The sequence below is a fragment of the Nomascus leucogenys genome, chromosome 2, assembly GCF_006542625.1.
Source record: "Nomascus leucogenys isolate Asia chromosome 2, Asia_NLE_v1, whole genome shotgun sequence".
In the NCBI taxonomy this organism is placed as follows: Eukaryota; Metazoa; Chordata; class Mammalia; order Primates; family Hylobatidae; genus Nomascus; species Nomascus leucogenys.
The window spans coordinates 61,689,538-61,709,407 of record NC_044382.1 but is presented as its reverse complement, the minus strand read 5'-3'; the positions used below and the strand labels follow the sequence as shown (position 1 = coordinate 61,709,407).

The 19,870-nt window shown below is 40.3% G+C and overlaps 1 protein-coding gene and 1 non-coding gene across 7 annotated transcripts in view; both read right to left on the bottom strand.

Moving 5' to 3' along the window:
• Positions 1–19,870, bottom strand: part of CNOT1 (CCR4-NOT transcription complex subunit 1) — a 110,075-nt gene that overhangs the window by 33,250 nt on the left and 56,955 nt on the right. For 2 of the 6 annotated variants that reach the window (XM_030796009.1, XM_003263115.4), the window contains exons 17-22: positions 6,501–6,651; positions 4,766–4,967; positions 3,143–3,289; positions 2,083–2,207; positions 1,550–1,836; positions 63–141 (exon numbers count right to left, since the gene is read on the bottom strand). In XM_030796009.1, the coding sequence (XP_030651869.1) occupies positions 63–141; positions 1,550–1,836; positions 2,083–2,207; positions 3,143–3,289; positions 4,766–4,967; positions 6,501–6,651 (991 nt within the window). The remainder of the gene's footprint in view (positions 1–62; positions 142–1,549; positions 1,837–2,082; positions 2,208–3,142; positions 3,290–4,765; positions 4,968–6,500; positions 6,652–19,870) is intronic. The other 4 variants (XM_030796022.1, XM_012504847.2, XM_030796017.1 and 1 more) reach the window with 2 other exon arrangements.
• LOC115831905 lies at positions 6,089–6,224 on the bottom strand. The gene has a single exon (XR_004027400.1). It is a non-coding gene; the product is annotated as a small nucleolar RNA SNORA50 (small nucleolar RNA).

Sequence of the window (19,870 nt, the reverse complement as noted above, 5' to 3'; positions counted from 1 at the left end):
AAAATATTAAACCCTCCAAATACTACATAGCTATTTGGGTTTTAGGGACAGAGGGCACTTACCTCCTGTAAATGATGTGGAAATTGCATAAAGTGACTGATAGAAGCCAAATGCTGACAATACTGGGGATAGTCCTTCAATCTGCCAACAAAATCATTCTACCATCATTTCATGTCAGAACAGAAGCAGCACTAACAAAATGTTTTTGTCCAAATGCTAATCTATGTCATTTTCCCCATCTTACCTATGAATAACTTATTTGAAGAAAATGTCAAAGGGAAGAAAACAAAAATAGAAGGAGAAAATACTTATGCTTTTCACTGAATTTACATCAGAAAATACACTACCTTTGATTTTTAAAGGTTATATTTTACTTAAAAATAGATTAAAATGAGCCACTTATCTGGAAACAATTCAAATTTTCACCAACATACGAATGGAAAAATAATTTGTAGTCAACTCATATAGTAGAATACTACACAGCTATTAAAAAAAAACTACTGAAACATGTAGTAACATAAGTCTCAAAAAACTACATATTTGTATGACTCCGTGTAAATGGCATTCTAGAAACACTTTACAGATTATCAAGAGATTGGGAGTCAGGGAAGGGGACTAACTACAAAGGGAAACAAGGAAACCTCTTGGGAGATAATGAAAATATTCTGCATCAGCCGGGCATGGTAGTTTATGCCTATAATCCCATCACTTTGGGAGGCAGGAAGATCACTTGAGGCCAGGAGTTCCAAAATATTCTGTATCTTGATTGTGGTGGTAGTTACACAACTGTATAAATTTGTCAAAATTCAAAGAACTATACACCTAAAAGGGAAGACTTCTACTGTATGAAGTATACCTCATAAATAACCAACCAAAAAACCTCTGTTCTCATTTTAGTTTTCCTACCACTTATATTAAAAAAGAGAAGCTTTGGCTGGGCCTAGTGGCTCACACCTATAATCCCAGCACTCTGGGAGGCCGAGGCGGGTGGATCACCCGAGGTCAGGAGTTCAAGACCAGCCTGGCCAACATGGTAGAACCCTGTCTCTACTAAAAATACAAAAATTAGCTGGGTGCAGTGGCACGCGTCTGTAATCCCAGCTACTCAGGACGCTGAGGCAGGAGAATCGCTTGAACTCAGGAGGTGGAAGTTGCAGTGGACCCAGATTGCGCCACTGCACTCCAGCCTGGGGGACAGAGCAAGACTCCATCTCAAAAAAAAAAAAAAAAAAAAAAAAAAGCTTCAGGCCAGGCACAGTGGCTCACATCTATAATCCCAGCACTTTCAGAGGCCGAGGCGGGAGTTTGAGACCAGAATGAGTAACATGGTGAAACGCTGTCTGTACAAAAATTACAAAAGGCTGGGAATGGTGGTATGCACCTGTGGTCCCAGCTACTCAGGAGGCTGAAGTGGGATAATCACTTGAGCCCGCGAGGTCAAGGCTGCGGTGAGCCGAGATCGCGCCACTGCACTCCAGCCTGGGTGAGAGTTAAGACCCTGTCTGCGGGGTCAGGGAAGAGATCCTTCATAGGAAACCTATCCACTTACCTGTTTTTAAATCTATCTAGTGCAGCAATCCCGAAATAATACATTTTGGATCCAAAAGGCTTGCGTAAGGCTTCAAGAACATATCGTAGAGCCAGACCTAGTGCCATGTAAGTGACCAGTCCTTTCTCAATTATACCACCAAACAGGCAGGCTGTTATATGTAACTCTTTATCAGGATACTGGGGAAAAAAACGATATTCTTCAAACAAGTTCCTTAGCATACAGTTAAATACTTCTCGTTCCCTCTTTATAGTAGAGTCTTTAAATCTCTGCAGCATTTCTAATACCTGGAAAAGCAAGACAAAAACAACACACACATAAAGGAAACAATTACTAAGAGCCTTTCTCAAATATGCTTAACAAAAGACTATTAAGTAGAACATTCACCAAAAGAGCTTGAGACAAATATTAAGGTTTCAAAACACAAACCGCTATATCAGAGCACTTTGAGTTGCATTTCTAAAAACACTGAAAAGGACATTTATTCAAGACTGGCCTAAACAATAAATAATTAGATCATCCTAGACACTCACCTCATCAACAGACATGGTTGGATGTGGTGGATGATTATATATTCGCTGGAAATAGCTGTTTGCTTCATCATCTATCTCTTTACTAAAGTGCTGGTTTGCCTCTGGCCACACCTGAGACAAGTCCGCTGTTGGAAACAAAAAAGGAATCAGTGGGCATTTAAGCCCTTCCTCCACTTCCCCATAAAACACAGCCAGCCAGAGACTATTATAGCTCTAACTTTAAAGGAAATATAAAAAAACCAGAAAAGGTATTAAGCGGTCAAGTTTCAGTATTAATGTGTGCTAGGGTAGACATAAAAGATCCTTAACAAAGTGCCTTCCATAATTCTACATTAGTATTATCTTCATCGGGACTTATTAACACAAAAGTTAACTTGGTTCAAACTCATAACGCACTTACCCTTAATACAACCTCATTAGGTTAACAAATCTTTATCACTTCATAATAAAAATCACATTTAACATATAAGAATTATCATGCATGTGCATGAAAGACTGATGTAAACACAAAGCATGCTACAAAACATAACATTCAGACAAGCCTTTCACACTAATGTTATCAAGTCAGCTGGAATACTTTCAACCTCGTGTCATGACTATGCAGTCCCAATGACAAGGACTTCAGTCAATTTTACCTATGGATTTATAAAGATGACTTCTATGAGTTTGGTTAGCATAAAAAATTACTAAGGAGGTGAAACATTGGAAACAGAAATCTGAAATTGTCCTTGTCACTCCTGACTTGCTTTAAAAAAAACTCAACACATGTTTAGGTTAAATACAAGAGTTACATTCGTGTATCTACCACATATTAATTTCTCTTTATCATACCTACTTCTTACTTTTTGGATAAACATCCTCAGGATGCAGCCTCTTATTAACCATGACTTTGTTCTGGGAAGGAGTGATACCTCTTTTATTTTAATAATTCAAATTTGTGAATTTATTCCCATTGGTCTAGGAGGCACATCAACACATGGCCCTACTAACACAAATGAGACATACAACTAAACATTTTTATCAGTCACACTTCACAATCACAGACAACACTACCACTTACAAGGTTTCATCTTACTCTGCTGGAATGTAGGCTGATTCAGTCCAGAGGTGCCCAGTTTCCTCTGTACAAAAGGGTCGTTATTCACTGCAGGGAGTCCAAGAGCACCAGTTCCTATACCAGTCAGGCTGCCTGTGCCAAGACCACCTACTAGAGAGAACGAAGGCAGCCACAAATCCTATCATTATTCATATTCTTGATTTTATTCACATCTCAGATATATTAATAAGACTGACTTCTAAAATAAAGTCCTAGTAACTCTTATTTTAAAAGTCAGAGTCTTTGTTAATTCCCTTATCTATACAATTTTACAGAGCCTATAAACTAGGCAGTAACGGATAATCCCTAAATTTCTTTAGCATCTGGAATTATTTATATTCTTGATAATGTGCAAAAAATTAATGTATACATTCTCAAAGCACATACTCCTATACCCAAGGTAGTTAAAATAAGGAGTTGGCTGGCTTTTCTCAATGATTCAAATCAGATAATTTCATGATACTATCTTCTAAAGTTACCATGAGTCTCAAAACTTCTTTATTCCTCTCAACTCTGACAAATGGAATCTTACAATAATTAGAGCTTTGCTAGGAAGGCCTTAGTAAGTTCAGTAACGTTTATATAAATGAATTAATCATCAAAGCTAGAAGCATAGAGTAGCAACGCTAACTAGATTAGAGTCAATGACAACATGGAAGTCCTTAGGTTTTAGTGCCCAAACTTACAGTGTCAACATAAAAGGTACAAGGGGCTAAGAAGATGTAGGTACAAACAACCACAACAACAACAAAAAAATATAGCTTTTATTTCAACGTAAAGTTACATGCCACAATATCTGGGAAAAAAACTGAAAATGTGGCCAGGCGTGGTGGCTCATGCCTGTAATCCCAGCACTTTGGGGGGCCAAGGTGGGTGGATCACCTGAGGTCAGGAATTCGAGACCAGCCTGGCCAACATGGTGAAACCCTGTCTCTGCTAAAAATACAAAAAATTAGCAAGGCATGGTGGCGGGGGCCTGTAATCCCAGGTACTCGGGAGGCTGAGGCAGGAGAATCACTTGAACCTGGGAGGTGGAGGTTGCAGTGAGCCAAGATCGCACCACTGCACTCCAGCCTGGGCAACAAGAGCAAAACCCCGTCCCCCGCTACCCAAAAAAAACAAAAACAACAAAAAATAAAAACCTTAAAATGTTTTTGGGATGTCCTATCATTTTCAAGGTTGGTGAAATGCAATAAGGCAGGCAGAACATATGCCTGAACCTGATATATACAATAGTTTCTACCTTTATTATACCAACCTGAATTCATAAAGCTTTGAGTTCTTGATCTAAGCCCTTTAGAATGTGATGAACATACATGTTACCACTTATACTATCATGTCAATAAAAAATCCTTACTAAATAATTCAACTAACTTTACAACTACAAATATCCTAATTCTTTCCTCCAATTAGACTGAATTGAATATAATCTGTTTTTCTTTCCCAACTTTGGATACTGAAGCAGCTTTCACAATTTCATTTAAGCAGCTTTCCTTATCACAGTGACTCCAAACCCCTTACCAAACACTAAGGCATAACTAAGGCAAACTTATGTATAATCCATGCTCTCATTTGCCTCCCCCTTACCTGGAAGCTGTGATGAAAGTCCTCCAATACCACTGAATGCAGTGGTCTGATTGGGGGTTGAAAGGGGTGGAAATGCTTTTGCTGGTGACTGAGGGGTACTGAATGCAGAACCCAAATTTGGAGGAAAACCCTGCATACTCTGGGTGTGAGGGGCAGCTGAACCACCTATACTAAGAGATGTCATTCCAGCAAGAGGGTCAATCTAAAGAAAAACATTATAAAAATGTATTAAACATACTTCGAGGAAAGGCAGACACATGTAAAGCAATCTTTAACAACAGCTCTTCGTACTCTTAAAAAGCAAACTATTACAACCACTCAATCACGATGATACTTAAATCCCAGTTATCAAGTCAAGCGTGTCAGTCACTTTTCTTACTGTGTCACATATGGAATAGGTTTAAAGAGTCTGCCTTTGACAAAGTACAGGTTGAGTATCCCTTATTGAAAATACTTGGGACCAGAAAAGTTTTCAATTTTGGATTTTGGAATATTTGTCTATACATAACCAGATATCATAACAATCCCATCATGGGGATGGGACCCATGTCAAAACATGAAATTCACTTGTTTCACATATACCTATATACACATAACCAGAACATAATTTTATACAATTTCTTTTAAGAATTTTGTGCATGAAACAAAATTATGACTATGTTTTGACTCAACACGTAACATCAGATCAGGTATGGAATTTTCTACTTGTGGTGTGTCATGTCAGTACTCCAAAAGTTTGATTTTGGAGCATTTTGGATTTACAGATTAAGGATGCTCAACCTATAACAGAGCCATAAAAAGGGCTATAAAATCTAATGAACAACACTTAAGATGAACTGCCCTAAACATTTAGTAGTGACATGGGACAGTTATTATATTAATAAATCCTCACAAATTCCAATAAGCCACTTTAAAACAATCTCAAGCTAAATTTAAGTAAGTTTCAACACAAATAAAAGTATTAGAAATTAGAAACGAATCTCCCAGTCAAAATAAATTTAGTCAAAATTTGGGGATTTTTGAGGTGGGGGAAGATCAGCTCCAATTTTGAAAACAAAAACAAGGTATCCTATTCACCAAAATATGTATTTTTAAAATATCTAATAACTGCACTTCCAGGCTTAAGTTTGTGGCACTATTTCATACCTTCATGGCTATAGAAAATGACAAGCAAATGCCTTTTATAGGGAAGTAGCCACTGAATCACTAACTTTTAGCCTCTTTCTTCCTTAAAACCCAATCTGCCATTCAATGCATCTGAAAATAGAAGCGCAATATGTTGCTCCCAGAGAGAAGGGGGTGGTTGATGTCAGGGAGTAACTTAAATGTACCTTGTTTTTAAAAGAGCAGTTCAGTTGAGAGCTGAAGAGCCCCAGTTATAACAAGTCGTTATGCTCTAGCACTGTTGCTTGGCCCGTGAAGCTACAAACAAGACACATCAGGTTCAAAGGCAGTGCTTATGTCTCAAGAGTCTATGTAATTCATATTTTAAAAAGAAACCCTCTTCATTTACCTAAATAGTCTGTATATTTCCTCTTAGAGTCACGTTCTATTTTATGATAAAATCTATTCTTAACTACGAAGCCTATTTACGTATCTCCTTTAAAATAAGTGGATGCTAGACATGCAGTTATCTAAAATGTAATAAATTCAGACAATTTATTAATGACATAGAAGCATATTCTATTCCAAATCTATGGCAAATGAAGATGTATCAAATGTAGCACTTGTTCACCTGAACAGGAGAAATGGCATCTAAGCTGCTAGCACTAGGAGGACGTCCTTTTGGCATAACTCCAGGTGGTGGTTGTCTGGCCTTATTCATAACATTACTGCAATTGGCTACCATGGTGAGGATAGTTTCCGATAGCTCCTGAGAAACACTCCTAAAATACAGGGGAAAAGGTAAAAAATATCAGTTCCTATTCCCTAGCACATGTAAGTAAACCAATCAATGTGATTTTTTTTTTTTTTTTTTTTTTTTTTTTTAAGATGGAGTCTCACTCTGTCACCCAGACTGGAGTGCAGTGGCACGGTATCAGTTCACTGCAACCTCTGCCCGCCTGGTTCAAGCGATTCTTCTGCCTCAGCCTCCTGAGCACCAATCCGATTTTCTAATAAAGAAACTTTGTTGAGGCTGGGCACGGTGGCTCATACCTGTAGTCTCATTGCTTTGAAAGGCTGAGGCGGAAGGATCGCTTGAGCCAGGAGTTTGAGGCCAACCTGGGCAAGATAGCAAGACCCCATGTCTACAAATATTAAATAAGTATTAAAAAGTCGAGGCTGGGCGTAGTGGCTCATGCCTGTAATCCCAGCACTTTGGGAGGCCAAGGCTGGTGGATTGCCTGAGGTCAGGAGTTTGAGACCAGCCTGGCTAACATGGTGAAACCCCGTCTCTACTAAAAACACAAAAATTAGCCAGGCATGGTGGCGCATGCCTGTAGTCCCAGCTACTCGGGAGGCTGAGGCAGGAGAATCACCTGAACCTGGGAGGCAGAGGTTGCAGTGAGCCAAGATCGCGCCACTGCACTTCAGTCTGGGTGACAGAGTAAGACTCCGTCTCCCAAAAAAAAAAAAAGGAAAAAAAGTTAGCTGGCTGTCATGGCATGTGCCTGTAATCCTAGCTACTTGGGAGGCTGAGGTGGGAGGATTGATAGAGCCCAGTAGTTCGAGGCTGCAATGAGCTATAATCGCACCACAGCACTTCAGCTTGGGTAAGAGATGAGAAGTAAAGGGAAAGAGGAAAGAAAACTTGCTGGAACATGTAGCTAAATTTCTGCCACATCCCATCCCTCTGCATCTGTCACTCATCACTAGAATTTTCTGAGTACTGGCTTTCTCTTGAAACTAATTTGCACCTCTGAAACGAACTAGTATACAGTACAACCAAAATATTTTAAAATTCTCCAAGAAACATTCCATAGCTTCAACCACTTTGTCAAAAATTATGCCCAAACCCAGACATATCAAAGCAAACAGGCATGCAATTTTTATACTAGTATATCACAGTCTAAGATAATACATGTACTTATAGACAAAAACACCATGCATAGTAATTACCTTTAACAAGCACAAGAAGCAGTGACTGACCTCTAAAACAAATGTCAAGTAGGGTAAATGTTTACTTGACAATTAATTAAACCAATTTTCCTATCTTAGGTTGCTATTACAGGTTGAGCATCCCAAATCTGAAAATCTGAATCCCAAACGCTACAAAATCTAAAACTTTTTGAATGCCAATGTTTAAAGGAAATGCTCATTGTAGCATTTTGGAGTTTGGATTTTGGAATTTGAGGTGTATATTAAGCAAGTAAGTATAATGCAAATGGTTTAAAAAAATTTTTTTAAACCAAAACCCAAAATATTTCTGACCCCAAGCATTTCAAAGAAGGGATACTCAATCTGTATTGCCTCATACAACTATGGGGTCCTTTGTATTCAGAAGCTCTACTTGGGCCGGGTGCGGTGGCTCACACCTATAATCCTAGCACTTTGGGAGGCTGAGGCAGGCAGATCACCTGAAGTCAGAAGCTGAGGTCAGAAGCTCGAGACCAGCCTGGCCAACATGGTGAAACCCCATCTCTACTAAAAATACAAAAATTAGCCGGGCATGTGGCGGGCACCTCTAATCCCAGCTACTCAGGAGACTGAGGCAGGAGAATTACTTGAACCTGGGAGCCGAGATTGCACTACTGTACTCCAGCCTGGGCAACAGAATGTGAGACTCTGTATCAAAAAAAAAAAGAGGCTCTACATGGTAGCTGGGAGGTGGAAGTGGCTTACACCTGTAATCCCAGCACTTTGGGAGGGAGGCAGTGGTGGGAGGATCGCTTGAGGAAGGAGTTTCGAGACCAGCCTGTGAACACAGCAAGACTTCATCTCTACAAAAAATTTTAAAATTTAGCCAGGTGTGGTGGCACATGCCTGTAGTCCTAACTACTTGGGAGGCTGAGGCGGGAGGCGTGCTTGAGCCCAGGATTTCAAGGCTGTAGTGAGCTATGATCACATCAGTGCACTCCAGTCTTAGAGAAGGAACAAGACCCTGTCTCTAAAAAAAAATTTTTTTTTTTTTTTTTTTTTTTAAAAGCGGGGGGAGCCAGGCACAGTGGCTCACACCTGTAATCCCAGCACTTAGGGAGACAGAGGCGAGTGGATCACAAGGTCAGGAGTTTGAGACCAGCCTGGCCAACACAGTGAAATCCCATCTCACTAAAAATACAAAAAATTAGCTGGGTGTGTTGGCGGGTGCCTGTAATCCCAGCTGCTCGGGAGGCTAGGCAAGAGAATCGCTTGAACCCGGGAGGCAGAGGTTGCAATGACCTGAGATTGCGCCACTGCACTCCAGCCTGGGTGACAGTGCGAGACTCTGTCTTAAACAACAAAAAAAAGCAGTAGTGCTGTACATGAACTTGGTCTTAAATCTTCCCACTTAAATTCAGAATGTTACTACTGGCATTAAGAAGTAAAAGTGATCACTCAGAAAAGAAAGTTGTTTCACATTTGGGGGAAAAAAAATAAGACTAGGGTGCTAACAGTACCGAATAAGCCTATATTACATTAAATCAATAGAGGAAAATCTATGAAAATTTTTACTTGTACCAATAGCAAAATAACAATAGTCTGAACATAGAAAACAAATGAAATAAATGATTTGGTTTATGGCCACTGAAGCCAGGAAGAAAAATACAGTCCCATATCATATAATGACATTTCAGTCAACAAAATGGTATATGGGACCACATAAACAATGGTTGTCCCACATATTATAATATCGTATTTTACTGTACCTTTTCTGTTTAAATATATAAATACCATTGCGTTACAATTGCCTTCAGTATATTCAGTATAGTAACATCACTGTATAGGTTGGTAGCTTAGGAGGAATAGGCCGTACCACATAGGCAAACTGTATACAGTACATTACACCATCTAGGTTTGTTACAGTATATTCTATAATGCTCACACAAAGACAAAATTGCCTAATGACACATATCTCAGAAACGCATTCCTATTGTTACGCGATGCAGACCACAAAAAAGAAAAGGGAGCCTTATACTCCTAAAGGTATTGGTCTACTTATTTACTTTAGAAACAAGTAGAACATTAGTTTCCACAAAAATGCTCAAAATAATTAAAGGTATTTCAAATTTAAGGAAACAAGAGGTCCTCTGAAGCTTCATTTACAAATGTATCTGCATTCCAAATACTCCACAACAATTAGAACTTCATAGAGATACCGTATCTCCATGTTGTCCCATATCTCACCATAACAACAGGCACATACTATATTAGCAAGGCTGTGGGGAAATAGATGCAATAACACTGCTGGTTTTACAAAACAGAAAAATCCCTATGGAGGAAAATTTTGTGATACCTAACACAATCGCACATGAATTTACCTATTATCCTGACACATCCACTTCTAGTAGTCCAATTATACATTGGTAAAAATGATGGATGCAAAACACTGCTCACTGCAACACTATATGTGATACAAAGAGCAAAAACAATGCAAATTTCCACCAGTAGAAGACTGGTTGACTGCAGTACAGAATAGTCGTTCAATGGAGTATTATGCAGCAAGTAAAAGAAATAAGGAAGCTCTCTAATTGTATGGCGTGAACTCTAGGATATAAGATCAAGAAGCGAGTTGCATATTATCTCTTCTAAAGTGAAGGATAAGGATAAATATATGAATAAGTATGTATTTGTTTTTAATATAAGATAACCCAAAAATATGAATGACAGTGGCTAACTACAGGAGAAAAGGAGAACAAGGTAGAGGTATCAGAGTTCAAAGAAGATTTCTCCAAACGTATCTTGCTTTAGAGTTTTGACTTTAAAACCACACCTATATTTTACCAATCACAAAAATAAAAGCAAACAAACAAACCACTAAATTAAAAAGAAACTGTTCCAAAAAGACCAGTGCCATGGGTTAGAAAAACAGGGTACCAAGCAGTAGATGGTAATTACATTACACTGCATTGAATCCAAAATGCCTTCAACTGTGTAAGCTACACTAATATTTTATGTCCTATGCAAAAACAAAAAGTAATTCCACCAATTGTAATATAAGACACATCACCAATGAGACACATCATTTCAGAAATGTTAAAGTAGGAAGAAAAATAAAATGGGCACTTTAGAATAAAATATGGTAAATTAAAATATTCAACTTTACTATTTAGGGATAAATTCTTATTTCTGACACAGTTTCAAACTTACAAGTGGCAAGAACTGGCCGGGTATGGAGGATCACCTGTGGTCAGGAGTTCAAGACCAGCCTGGCCAACATGATGAAACCCCATCTCTACTAAAAATGCAAAAAATTAATTAGCTGGGCGTGGTGGCGCGCACCTGTAATCCCAACTACTCGGGAGGCTGAGGCAGGAGAATCACTTGAACCTGGGAGGCAGATGTTGCAGTGAGCCAAGATCGTGCCATTGCACCCCAGCCTGGGTAACAAGAGAAAAACTCAGTCTCAAAAAAATAAATAAATAAAAAACAAATAAAAGAAGTGGCAAGAATATTACAATTAACTCCCACAAATGCTTCTCACGCCAATGGTATACATTTGCCCTATTAACCTAACCATTATTTCTATACTTTTTGCCCTGCAGCACTGGTTTGGATATACCATGAATTTATCCCTAAATGCTTCACTACATGTTTTCTTCTTTTTTTTGAGACAGGGTCTCACTGTCGCCCAGGCAGGAATACAGTGGTGCAATTACGGCTCTGCCTCTGCCTCTGCCTCCTGAGTTCAGATGATCCTCCAACCTCAGCCTCCCTGGTTGCTGGGACTCCACGCATACAGACCATACCCAGCTAATTTTTAAATGTTTTTTTCAAAGACGGGATTTCGCGATGTTGCCCAGGCTGGTCTCAAACTCCTAAGCTCAAGCAATTTGCCCACCCCAGCCTCCTAAAGTGCTGGAGTTACAAGTGTGAGCCACCATGCTCAGCCTTCACTATGTATTTTCTATGAACAAAAACATTTTCCTACATAGCCACGTAAAATCAAACATCAGAAGCTTAACAATGATAAAATAAATAGGCCATGTTCACATTATACCAACTATTCCCACAATGCCCTTCAAAGCTATTTTTCCCATTGCATTATGTTGTCACCTCTCTTCAGGTCATTTCATCTGAAAGATTTTCTTAGCCTTTACGTGTTCTTCTTGACTTTATTCTTTTAAGTATAAGTCAGGGCCAAGTGCAATGGCTCATACCTGTCATCCCAGCACTTTGGGAGGCAGAGGTGGGCAGATCACTTGAGGTCAGGAGTTCAAGAGCAGCCTGGCCAAAATGGCAAAACCCCACCTCTACCAAAAATACAAAAAATTAGCCAGGTGTGGTGGTGTGCACCTGTAGTCCCAGCTACCCAGGAGGCTGAGGGAATTTCTTGAACCCAGGAGGCAGGGGTTGCAGTGAGCCGAGTTCGCACCACTGCATTCCAGCCTGGGCAAGAGAGCAAGACCCTGCCTCAAAAAAAAAGGAAGAAAGTACAAGTCAGTTGTTTTGTAGAATGTCCCTTGATCTGAGTTTGTCTGATATTCTAAATTCAAATTAGGTATTATAACCTTACAGCATAAATTACCTTGTATTCTTCTCAGTGCATTTTATGAAACACATGATGTGGGTTTCAGATGTTGATCACTTTGATCAACAGACTAACATGGTATCTGACAGGTTTCTCCACTGAAGTTGTTTTCCCCCTTTGTAATTACAATGTAATTTGTGGAGAGAGATTTTCAAACTACATAATTATCCTGCTCTTCAAACATATATCCATTACTATTAACACACATTAAAGATTACAACTCCATCATAATTCTTCTATATTTATTAGTTGAAATAACTTTCCTTCTCTGGCATTTATCATCATCAGTATGGACTCAAAATACTTTGGATACATTATCTTATTAAATTTTTCAACATGTGCTGCTAATAGATCAACTAAAGAAATTAATTGAAACCCAGAAGTTAGGTAAACTGCCTTCTTACAATAAAAACATTTTGTGCAATTTTAACAGGCAATTAACTTTCCAGAATATTCCACTGCAGATGGATTAAAATGTGTAAATGTAAAAGGCTACACTTTAAAACTTGAAACTGTAGAACATTTAGAGCTTATAGAGCAGAGTGCTTTGGAATGGATAACTATTTGTTGTACAAGGCAGTCTTGTGCACTGCGGAATGTTTAGCCAGTATCATTGGTTTCTTTTTTTTATTTTTGAGATGGAGTTTCACTCTTGTTGCCCAGGCAGGAGTGCAATGGCAAGATCTTGGCTCACCCCAACCTGTGCCTCCCAGGTTCAAGCGATTCTCCTGCCTCAGCCTCCCGAGTAGCTGGGATTACAGGCATGCGCCACCACGCCCGGCTAATTTTTGTATTTTTAGTACAGATGGGGTTTCTCCATGTTGATCAGGCTGGTCTTGAGCTCCCAACCTCACGTGACCCACCCTCGGCCTCCCAAAGTGCTGGGATTACAGCTGTGAGCCACCGCGCCCAGCCTAGTATCATTGGTTTCTACACTACTAGGTATTAGAGGCACGTTTCTCTCTAATTATGACAGCCAAAAAGACCATCAGGCCAAGCATGGTGGCATGCGTCTATAGGACCACCTACTCACAAGGCTCAGGCAGGAAGACTAAGCCAGGAGTTCAAGGTTGCATTGAGCTATGATTGTGCCTGTGAACACACACTGTACTTCAGGCTGTACAACAACACAGTAAGACCTCATGGGAAAAGAAGAAAGAAAAAAAAGGCTGAGCATAGGTGGCTTATGCCTATAACCCCATCCGCTTTAGGATGCAAAGAGGATTGCTTGAGCCCACGAGTGAGCCATGATCACATCACTACACTCTAGTCTGGGTAATAGAGCGAGATTATTCAAACAACAACAAAAAGAAATAATGCTGGCCGGGCGCGGTGGCTCATACCTGTAATCCCAGCACTTTGGGAAGCCAAGGCAGGAGGAGTGCCTCAGCTCAGGAGTTTGAGACCATCCTGGGCAACACGATGAAGCCCCATTTCCACAAAAAATTAAAAATAAAAAAATTTTAAAAATAGACATGCATGGTGGCATGTGCCTGTAATCCCAGGAAATTTGAAGCAAGACATCGTCTCAAAAAAAAAAAAAAAAAAAAAAAAAAAATACATTCTCATAAAGCAAAACGACAGGGTATGGGCTGACTTCCTCTCCTTCATAAAAGCAACTAGAAAAGTGTCTGAATCAACTTTTTCAGAACTTTGGAAGTTAACCAAAGGCTTATAACAAGTGGGAGATTTTTATTCAAGAGACTATCAAGCTTTCTAGCATATTAATTTGCCCTATTATTCCCATCTCCAGCTCCACAGCGAGCTTAGAAGCTGACAGCCCTCAATCACAGTGAAAACCAGAAGCCTGAGAGGTGAGTCAAAACAGGGTTAAAACATCTTCAAAGCCTCCTTCTCAGTGAATTGTCATTATTTCATCTGTATAGGGAGTCTGTGTGAGAACACAATGACAAGGTTGGATTTATTTGACCTGAAAACTCACCCAAAAAAAAAACCTTTTCTGCATGAGGTGTTTGGAAAAAACATTTGAAAGTAATTGTTTTAAACTTACTGCCTATCTGAGGTGGAAGATTATTACAGTTGGAGCAAACTACAGGCTAACCAAAAATCTGTAAAGACGACCGGGCACGGTGGCTCACACCTGTAATCTCAGTACTTTGGGAGGCGGGCGAATCACCTGAGGTCGGGAGTTCGAGACCAGCCTGCCCAACATGAGAAACCCTGTCTCTACTAAAAAAAAAAAAACAAAATTATCTGGGCGTAATGGGGCATGCCTGTAATCCTAGCTACTCGGAAGGCTGAGGCAGAAGAATCACTTGAACCCAGGAGGCAGAGGTTGCAGTGAGCCGAGATTGCGCCACCGCACTCCAGGCCGGGCAACAAGAGCGAAACTCCGTCTCGAAAAAAAAAAAAAAATCTGTAAAGAAAAACTTTGGGCCGGGTGCGGTGGCTGAAACCTGTAATCCCAGCACTTTGGGAGGCCAAGGCAGGCAGGTCACAAGGTCAAGAGATCGAGACCATCCTGGCCAACATGGTGAAACCCCGTCTCTACTAAAAACACAAAAATTAGCCAGGCGTGGTGGCGTGCTCCTGTAATCCCAGCTACTCAGCTGAGGCAGGAGAATCGCTTGAACCCGGGAGGTGGAGGTTGTAGTGAGCCGAGATCGTGCCACTGCACTCCATCCTGGGCAACAGAGCGAGAGTCCGTCTCAATTAAAAAAAAAGAAAAAAAAAAAAAAAAGAGAGAGAGAGAAAAAAAAAACACAACTTTGGAAGTAAAGACTAAGGTGGCTGTGAATTGCCTGGCTTAGTGCTAAATTGATTCCCAAGATTAGGTTTAAGAAAATCTCTGTCAATCTTAGCTGACAACAAGGCTAACCAAGCAGGAACTTCAGTAGCCAACTATTATAAAGAACAGAATTAGTTCAGGAAAGTCACTAAACAAAAAAAGGGCAATAACGAACAATGCGCTCTGCTGAAGAAGGAAGATCCGATTTCAGGAAATGCCATTTTTTTAAAGTTGTCTGTTTTCAACAAAAAAATTACAAGACTTGTAAAAAAACAAAAGGGTGCCCCATGCAAAGGGATGGAAAGCTATCAGAAATGATCCTTAAGGAAGCACAGCTGTTGGACTTACTAGACAAGGAATTCAAATCAGTTACTTTAAATAGGTTCAGAGAACACATTTCTTTTCTTTTCTTTTTGAGACAGAGTCTTACTCTGTTGCCCAGGTTGGAGTGCAGTGGCACAAACTTGCTCACTGCACCCTCCATCTCCTGGGTTCAAGCAATTCTCCTGCCTCAGCCTCCCAAGTAGCTGGGACTATAGTCGCCCGTCACTATGCCCGGCTAATTTTTGCATTTTTAGTGGATACGGAGTTTTGCCATGTTGGCCAGGCTGGTCTCAAACTCCTGATCTCAAGTGATCCACCCACCTTGGCCTCCCAAAGTGCTGCTGGGATTACAGGCTGAAGCCATGACACCCAGCCACTACAGAACACATTTAAAGGAAAATATATCAAAAGAACTGAAGGAAAGCATAGGAATACTATCTCAAAAAGCATGTCCATAGAAATTAGCAAAAAAAAAAAAACCGAAATTCGTTTTTTCCCGTCAGACACTACACTCTATAACGTACCAAACAGAAAAAGTACAAAAGTACAGTAACTGTAATAAAGTTTCACTAACCATGTGTCCCACCACACATTCAAGCAGACAAAAGAGTTCATTTGAAGATAGATCAATTAAAATTATCCAGCCTGAGAAAATGAAAAAAAAAAAGGGGGGGGGAGGGGAAGGGCTGAGAACTCAAGGACATGTGGAGCACTACTGAGTGTGCCACCACAAACATAATGGGAGTACAAGGGGAGAAGAAAAAGGTACGGAAAGATTTGTAGAAATAATGACTGAAAACCCCATAAATTTTATTAAAAACATTAATCTAGACATCCAAGAAATTCAATAAATTCTAAGTAGAATAAACTCAAAGAGATTCATACCTAGAACAACATAAGCAAGCTGATGAAAGAAAAAAGACAAGGAGAGTATCTTACCAGCAGCAAGATAGAAGCAACTCATCACATACAATACTCAATAAATTAACAGCTGATGTCTCATCAGAAACCATGGAGGACAGAAAGCAGTGGGGGAGCATATTCAAAATGTTCAAAGAAAAGGAATGCCAACCAGGAATCCTTCATCTGGCAAAGCTATCCCCAAAGATACAGGAGGAATTAGGATATTCCCTAGATAACAAAAAGAGGTAATTCATTGCTAGCAGTCCTGCTGAAACAAGAAAAATTCAAGAATCCTGGCTGAAATGAAAAGACACTGAACACTGACCTGAATGCATATGAAAAACTACTGGCAAAGATACACAGGTAAATACGAAGGACAGTATAAATCTCCTAATTAAAGAACAACTGGGCTGGGTGCAGTGGCTCATTTCTGTAATCCCAACACTTTGGGAAGCTAAAACGGGAGATCAGTTTGAGCCCAGAGGTTCGAGACCAGACTGGGCAACATACTGAGACCTCAACTTTACAAAAAATAAAAAAATTTATCAGGTGTGGTGGCACATGTTTGTGGTCCCAGCTACCTGGGAGGATTGCTTTGAGTCTGGAGGGTTGAGGCTGCACTGAGCTGTGATCGTGTCCTGCATGGGCAACAGAATGAAACCCTGTCTCAAAAAAATAACTGCATGAAGCAAGAATTATAAACCTTTTGGTAATCACATCATGTAAAAAGGTATAATTTGCATGACAATAATGGCAAAAATCAAGGGGAAGGGGACAAAGCCATACTAAACGAAATTTTTGGATCCTACCGAAACTAAAAGATTGGAATAAGTTAAAATGTTAGTTTTAATACCCAAGGCAACCACTAAGAAACAAAACAAAAAATAAAGTCAAAGAAACATAGGAGTTAAGATGGTACACTACAAATTATCTATTTAACAGGAAGACAGACAGTAATGGAAGAACAGAGGAACAAAAGTGAAAAGAGATAGAAAGATTAACAGCAAAAGAGCCCTATATTATCAATAAATACATTAAATGCAAGATAGGCAGAATGTAGTAAACACAAACACAAATTCACAAACACACTCCAACCATACCTTCTCTAAAAGAGACCTACTTCAAATTAAGACACATACAGCTTGAGAAAAAAAAAAAAAAAAAAAAAAAAGATATACCAAGCAAACCACCACAAGAGAACTATAATGGTTATACTAGTATCAAACAAAACAAACGTTTAAGAAAAAAACTGTTAATAGAGACAAAGACATTTTACAATAAGGGTCAATCCATCAGAAATATGTAACCATTAAGGCCGGGCACGGTGGCTCATGACTGTAATCCCAGCACTTTGGGAGGACAAGGTGGGTAGATCACCTGAGGTCAGGAGTTCAAGGCCAGCCTGGGAAACATGGTGAAACCCCATCTGTACTATAAGTACAAAAAAAAATTAGCTGGAAATGGTGGCGCACGCCTGTAGTCCCAGCTACTCCAGAGGCTGAGGCAGGAGATTCAACGAAACGTGGGAGGAGGAAGTTGCAGTGAGACAAGACAGTGCCACCACACTCCAGCCTGGGTGACACAGTGAGACACAAGACTGCATCTCAAAAACAGTAATAAAATAAAGAAGTATGGAATAATTATAAAAACACATGTACTTAAAAACAAAGCCCCAAACACATGAAGGAAAAACTGACAAAACTGAAGAGAGAAAAAGACAGTTAAAAAAATAATAGGAGGCCAGGCACAGTGGCTCACGCCTGTAATCCCACCACTTTAGGAGGCTAAGGCGAGTAGATCACTTGAGGTCAGGAGTTTGAGACCAGCCAGGCCAACATGGTGAAATCCCATCTCTACTAAAAATTTAAAAATAATCTGGGTGTGGTGGTGAGCACCTGTAATCCCAGCTACTCAGGGGGCTGAGGCACAAGAATCGCTTAAACCTAGGAGGTGGAGGTTGCTGTGAACCAAGATCATACCACTGCCCTCCAGCCCGGGGGACAGAGGCAGACTCTGTCTCAAAAAAATAAAAAATTAAAAATAACAAAAATTGAGCTGGGCATGGTGGCTCACACCTGTAATCTCAGCACTTTGGGACACCAAGGCGAGCAGATCACCTGAGGTCAGGAGTTCGAGACCTGCCTGACCAACATGGAAAAACCCCTTCTCTACTAAATATACAAAATTAGCTGGGCATGGTGGCGCATGCCTGTAATCCCAGCTACTTGGGAGGCTGAGGCAGGAGAATCGCTTGAACCCAGGAGGCGGAGGTTACGGTGAGCCGAGATCATGCCATTGCACTCTAGCCTGGGCAACAAGAGCAAAACTCCATCTCAAAAAAAGAAAAAATTGAATACTTCTATACTCCACTTTCAGTAACAGATAGATCTACAAAGATAGGCCAGGTGCAGTAGCTCATGCCTGTAATCAGTCGCAGCACTTTTGGAGGCCAAAGTGGTAGGATGTCTTGAGCCCAGGAGTTCAACACTAGCCTGGGCAATACAGTGAAATCCTGTCTCTACAAAAAATAAAAAATTAGCTGGGCATGGTGGTGCATACCTGTAATGCCAGCTACTCCAGAGTTTGAGGGGGGAGGTGGAGGCTGCAGTGAGCCATGATCATGCCACTGTACTCCAGCCTGGGTGACATACACACACACAAAAATTAAGTTAACGCCAGGCGTGCTGGCTCATGCCTGTAATCCCAGCACTTTGGGAGGCCAAGGCGGGCAGATCACTTGAGGTCAGGAGTTCAAGACCAGCCTGCCCAACGTGGTGAAACTCCACCTCTACTAAACATACAAAAATTAGTTGGGAGCAGTGGCATGTCTCTATAGTCCAAGCTACTTGGGAGGCTGAGGCAGGAGAATCACTTGAGCCTGCGAGGCAGAGGTGTAGTGAGCCAAGATCGCACCACTGCACTCCAGCCTGGGCAATAGAGCAAAACTCTGTCTCAAAAAAAAAAAAAAAATTAAGTTAAATAAATAAAATACTTAATAAATTTAACAAAATCAGTGCAAGATGTACACTGATAATGAAAAAATATCATTGAAAAAAAATTAAAGAGGCTGGGCGTGGTGGCTCACACATGTAATCCCAGCACTTTGGGAGGCTGAGGTGGCAGATCACCTGAGGTCAGGAGTTTGAGACCAGCCTGGCCAACATGGCAAAACCCCATCTCAACTAAAAATACAAAAATTAGTGGGGCGTGGTGGTGCACACTTGTAATCCGAGCTACTCAGCAGGCTGAGGCAGAAGAATCACTTGAACCCGGGAGGCAGAGGTTGCAGTGAGCCGAGATCACGCCAATGTGCTCCAGCCTGGCGACAAGAGTGAAATTCCAACTCAAAAAAAAAAAAGAGAAAAAGAAAAAGAAAAAAATTAAAAACCTAAATAAGTAGAAAAACATCCCAGATTCATGGATTAAAAAGACAACGTTATTAAGAAGGCAGTACTCCCCCAAATGAGCTAAAAATTCAACATAATCCTCTCAACATTCCCAGTAGGCTGTTTTGCAATTT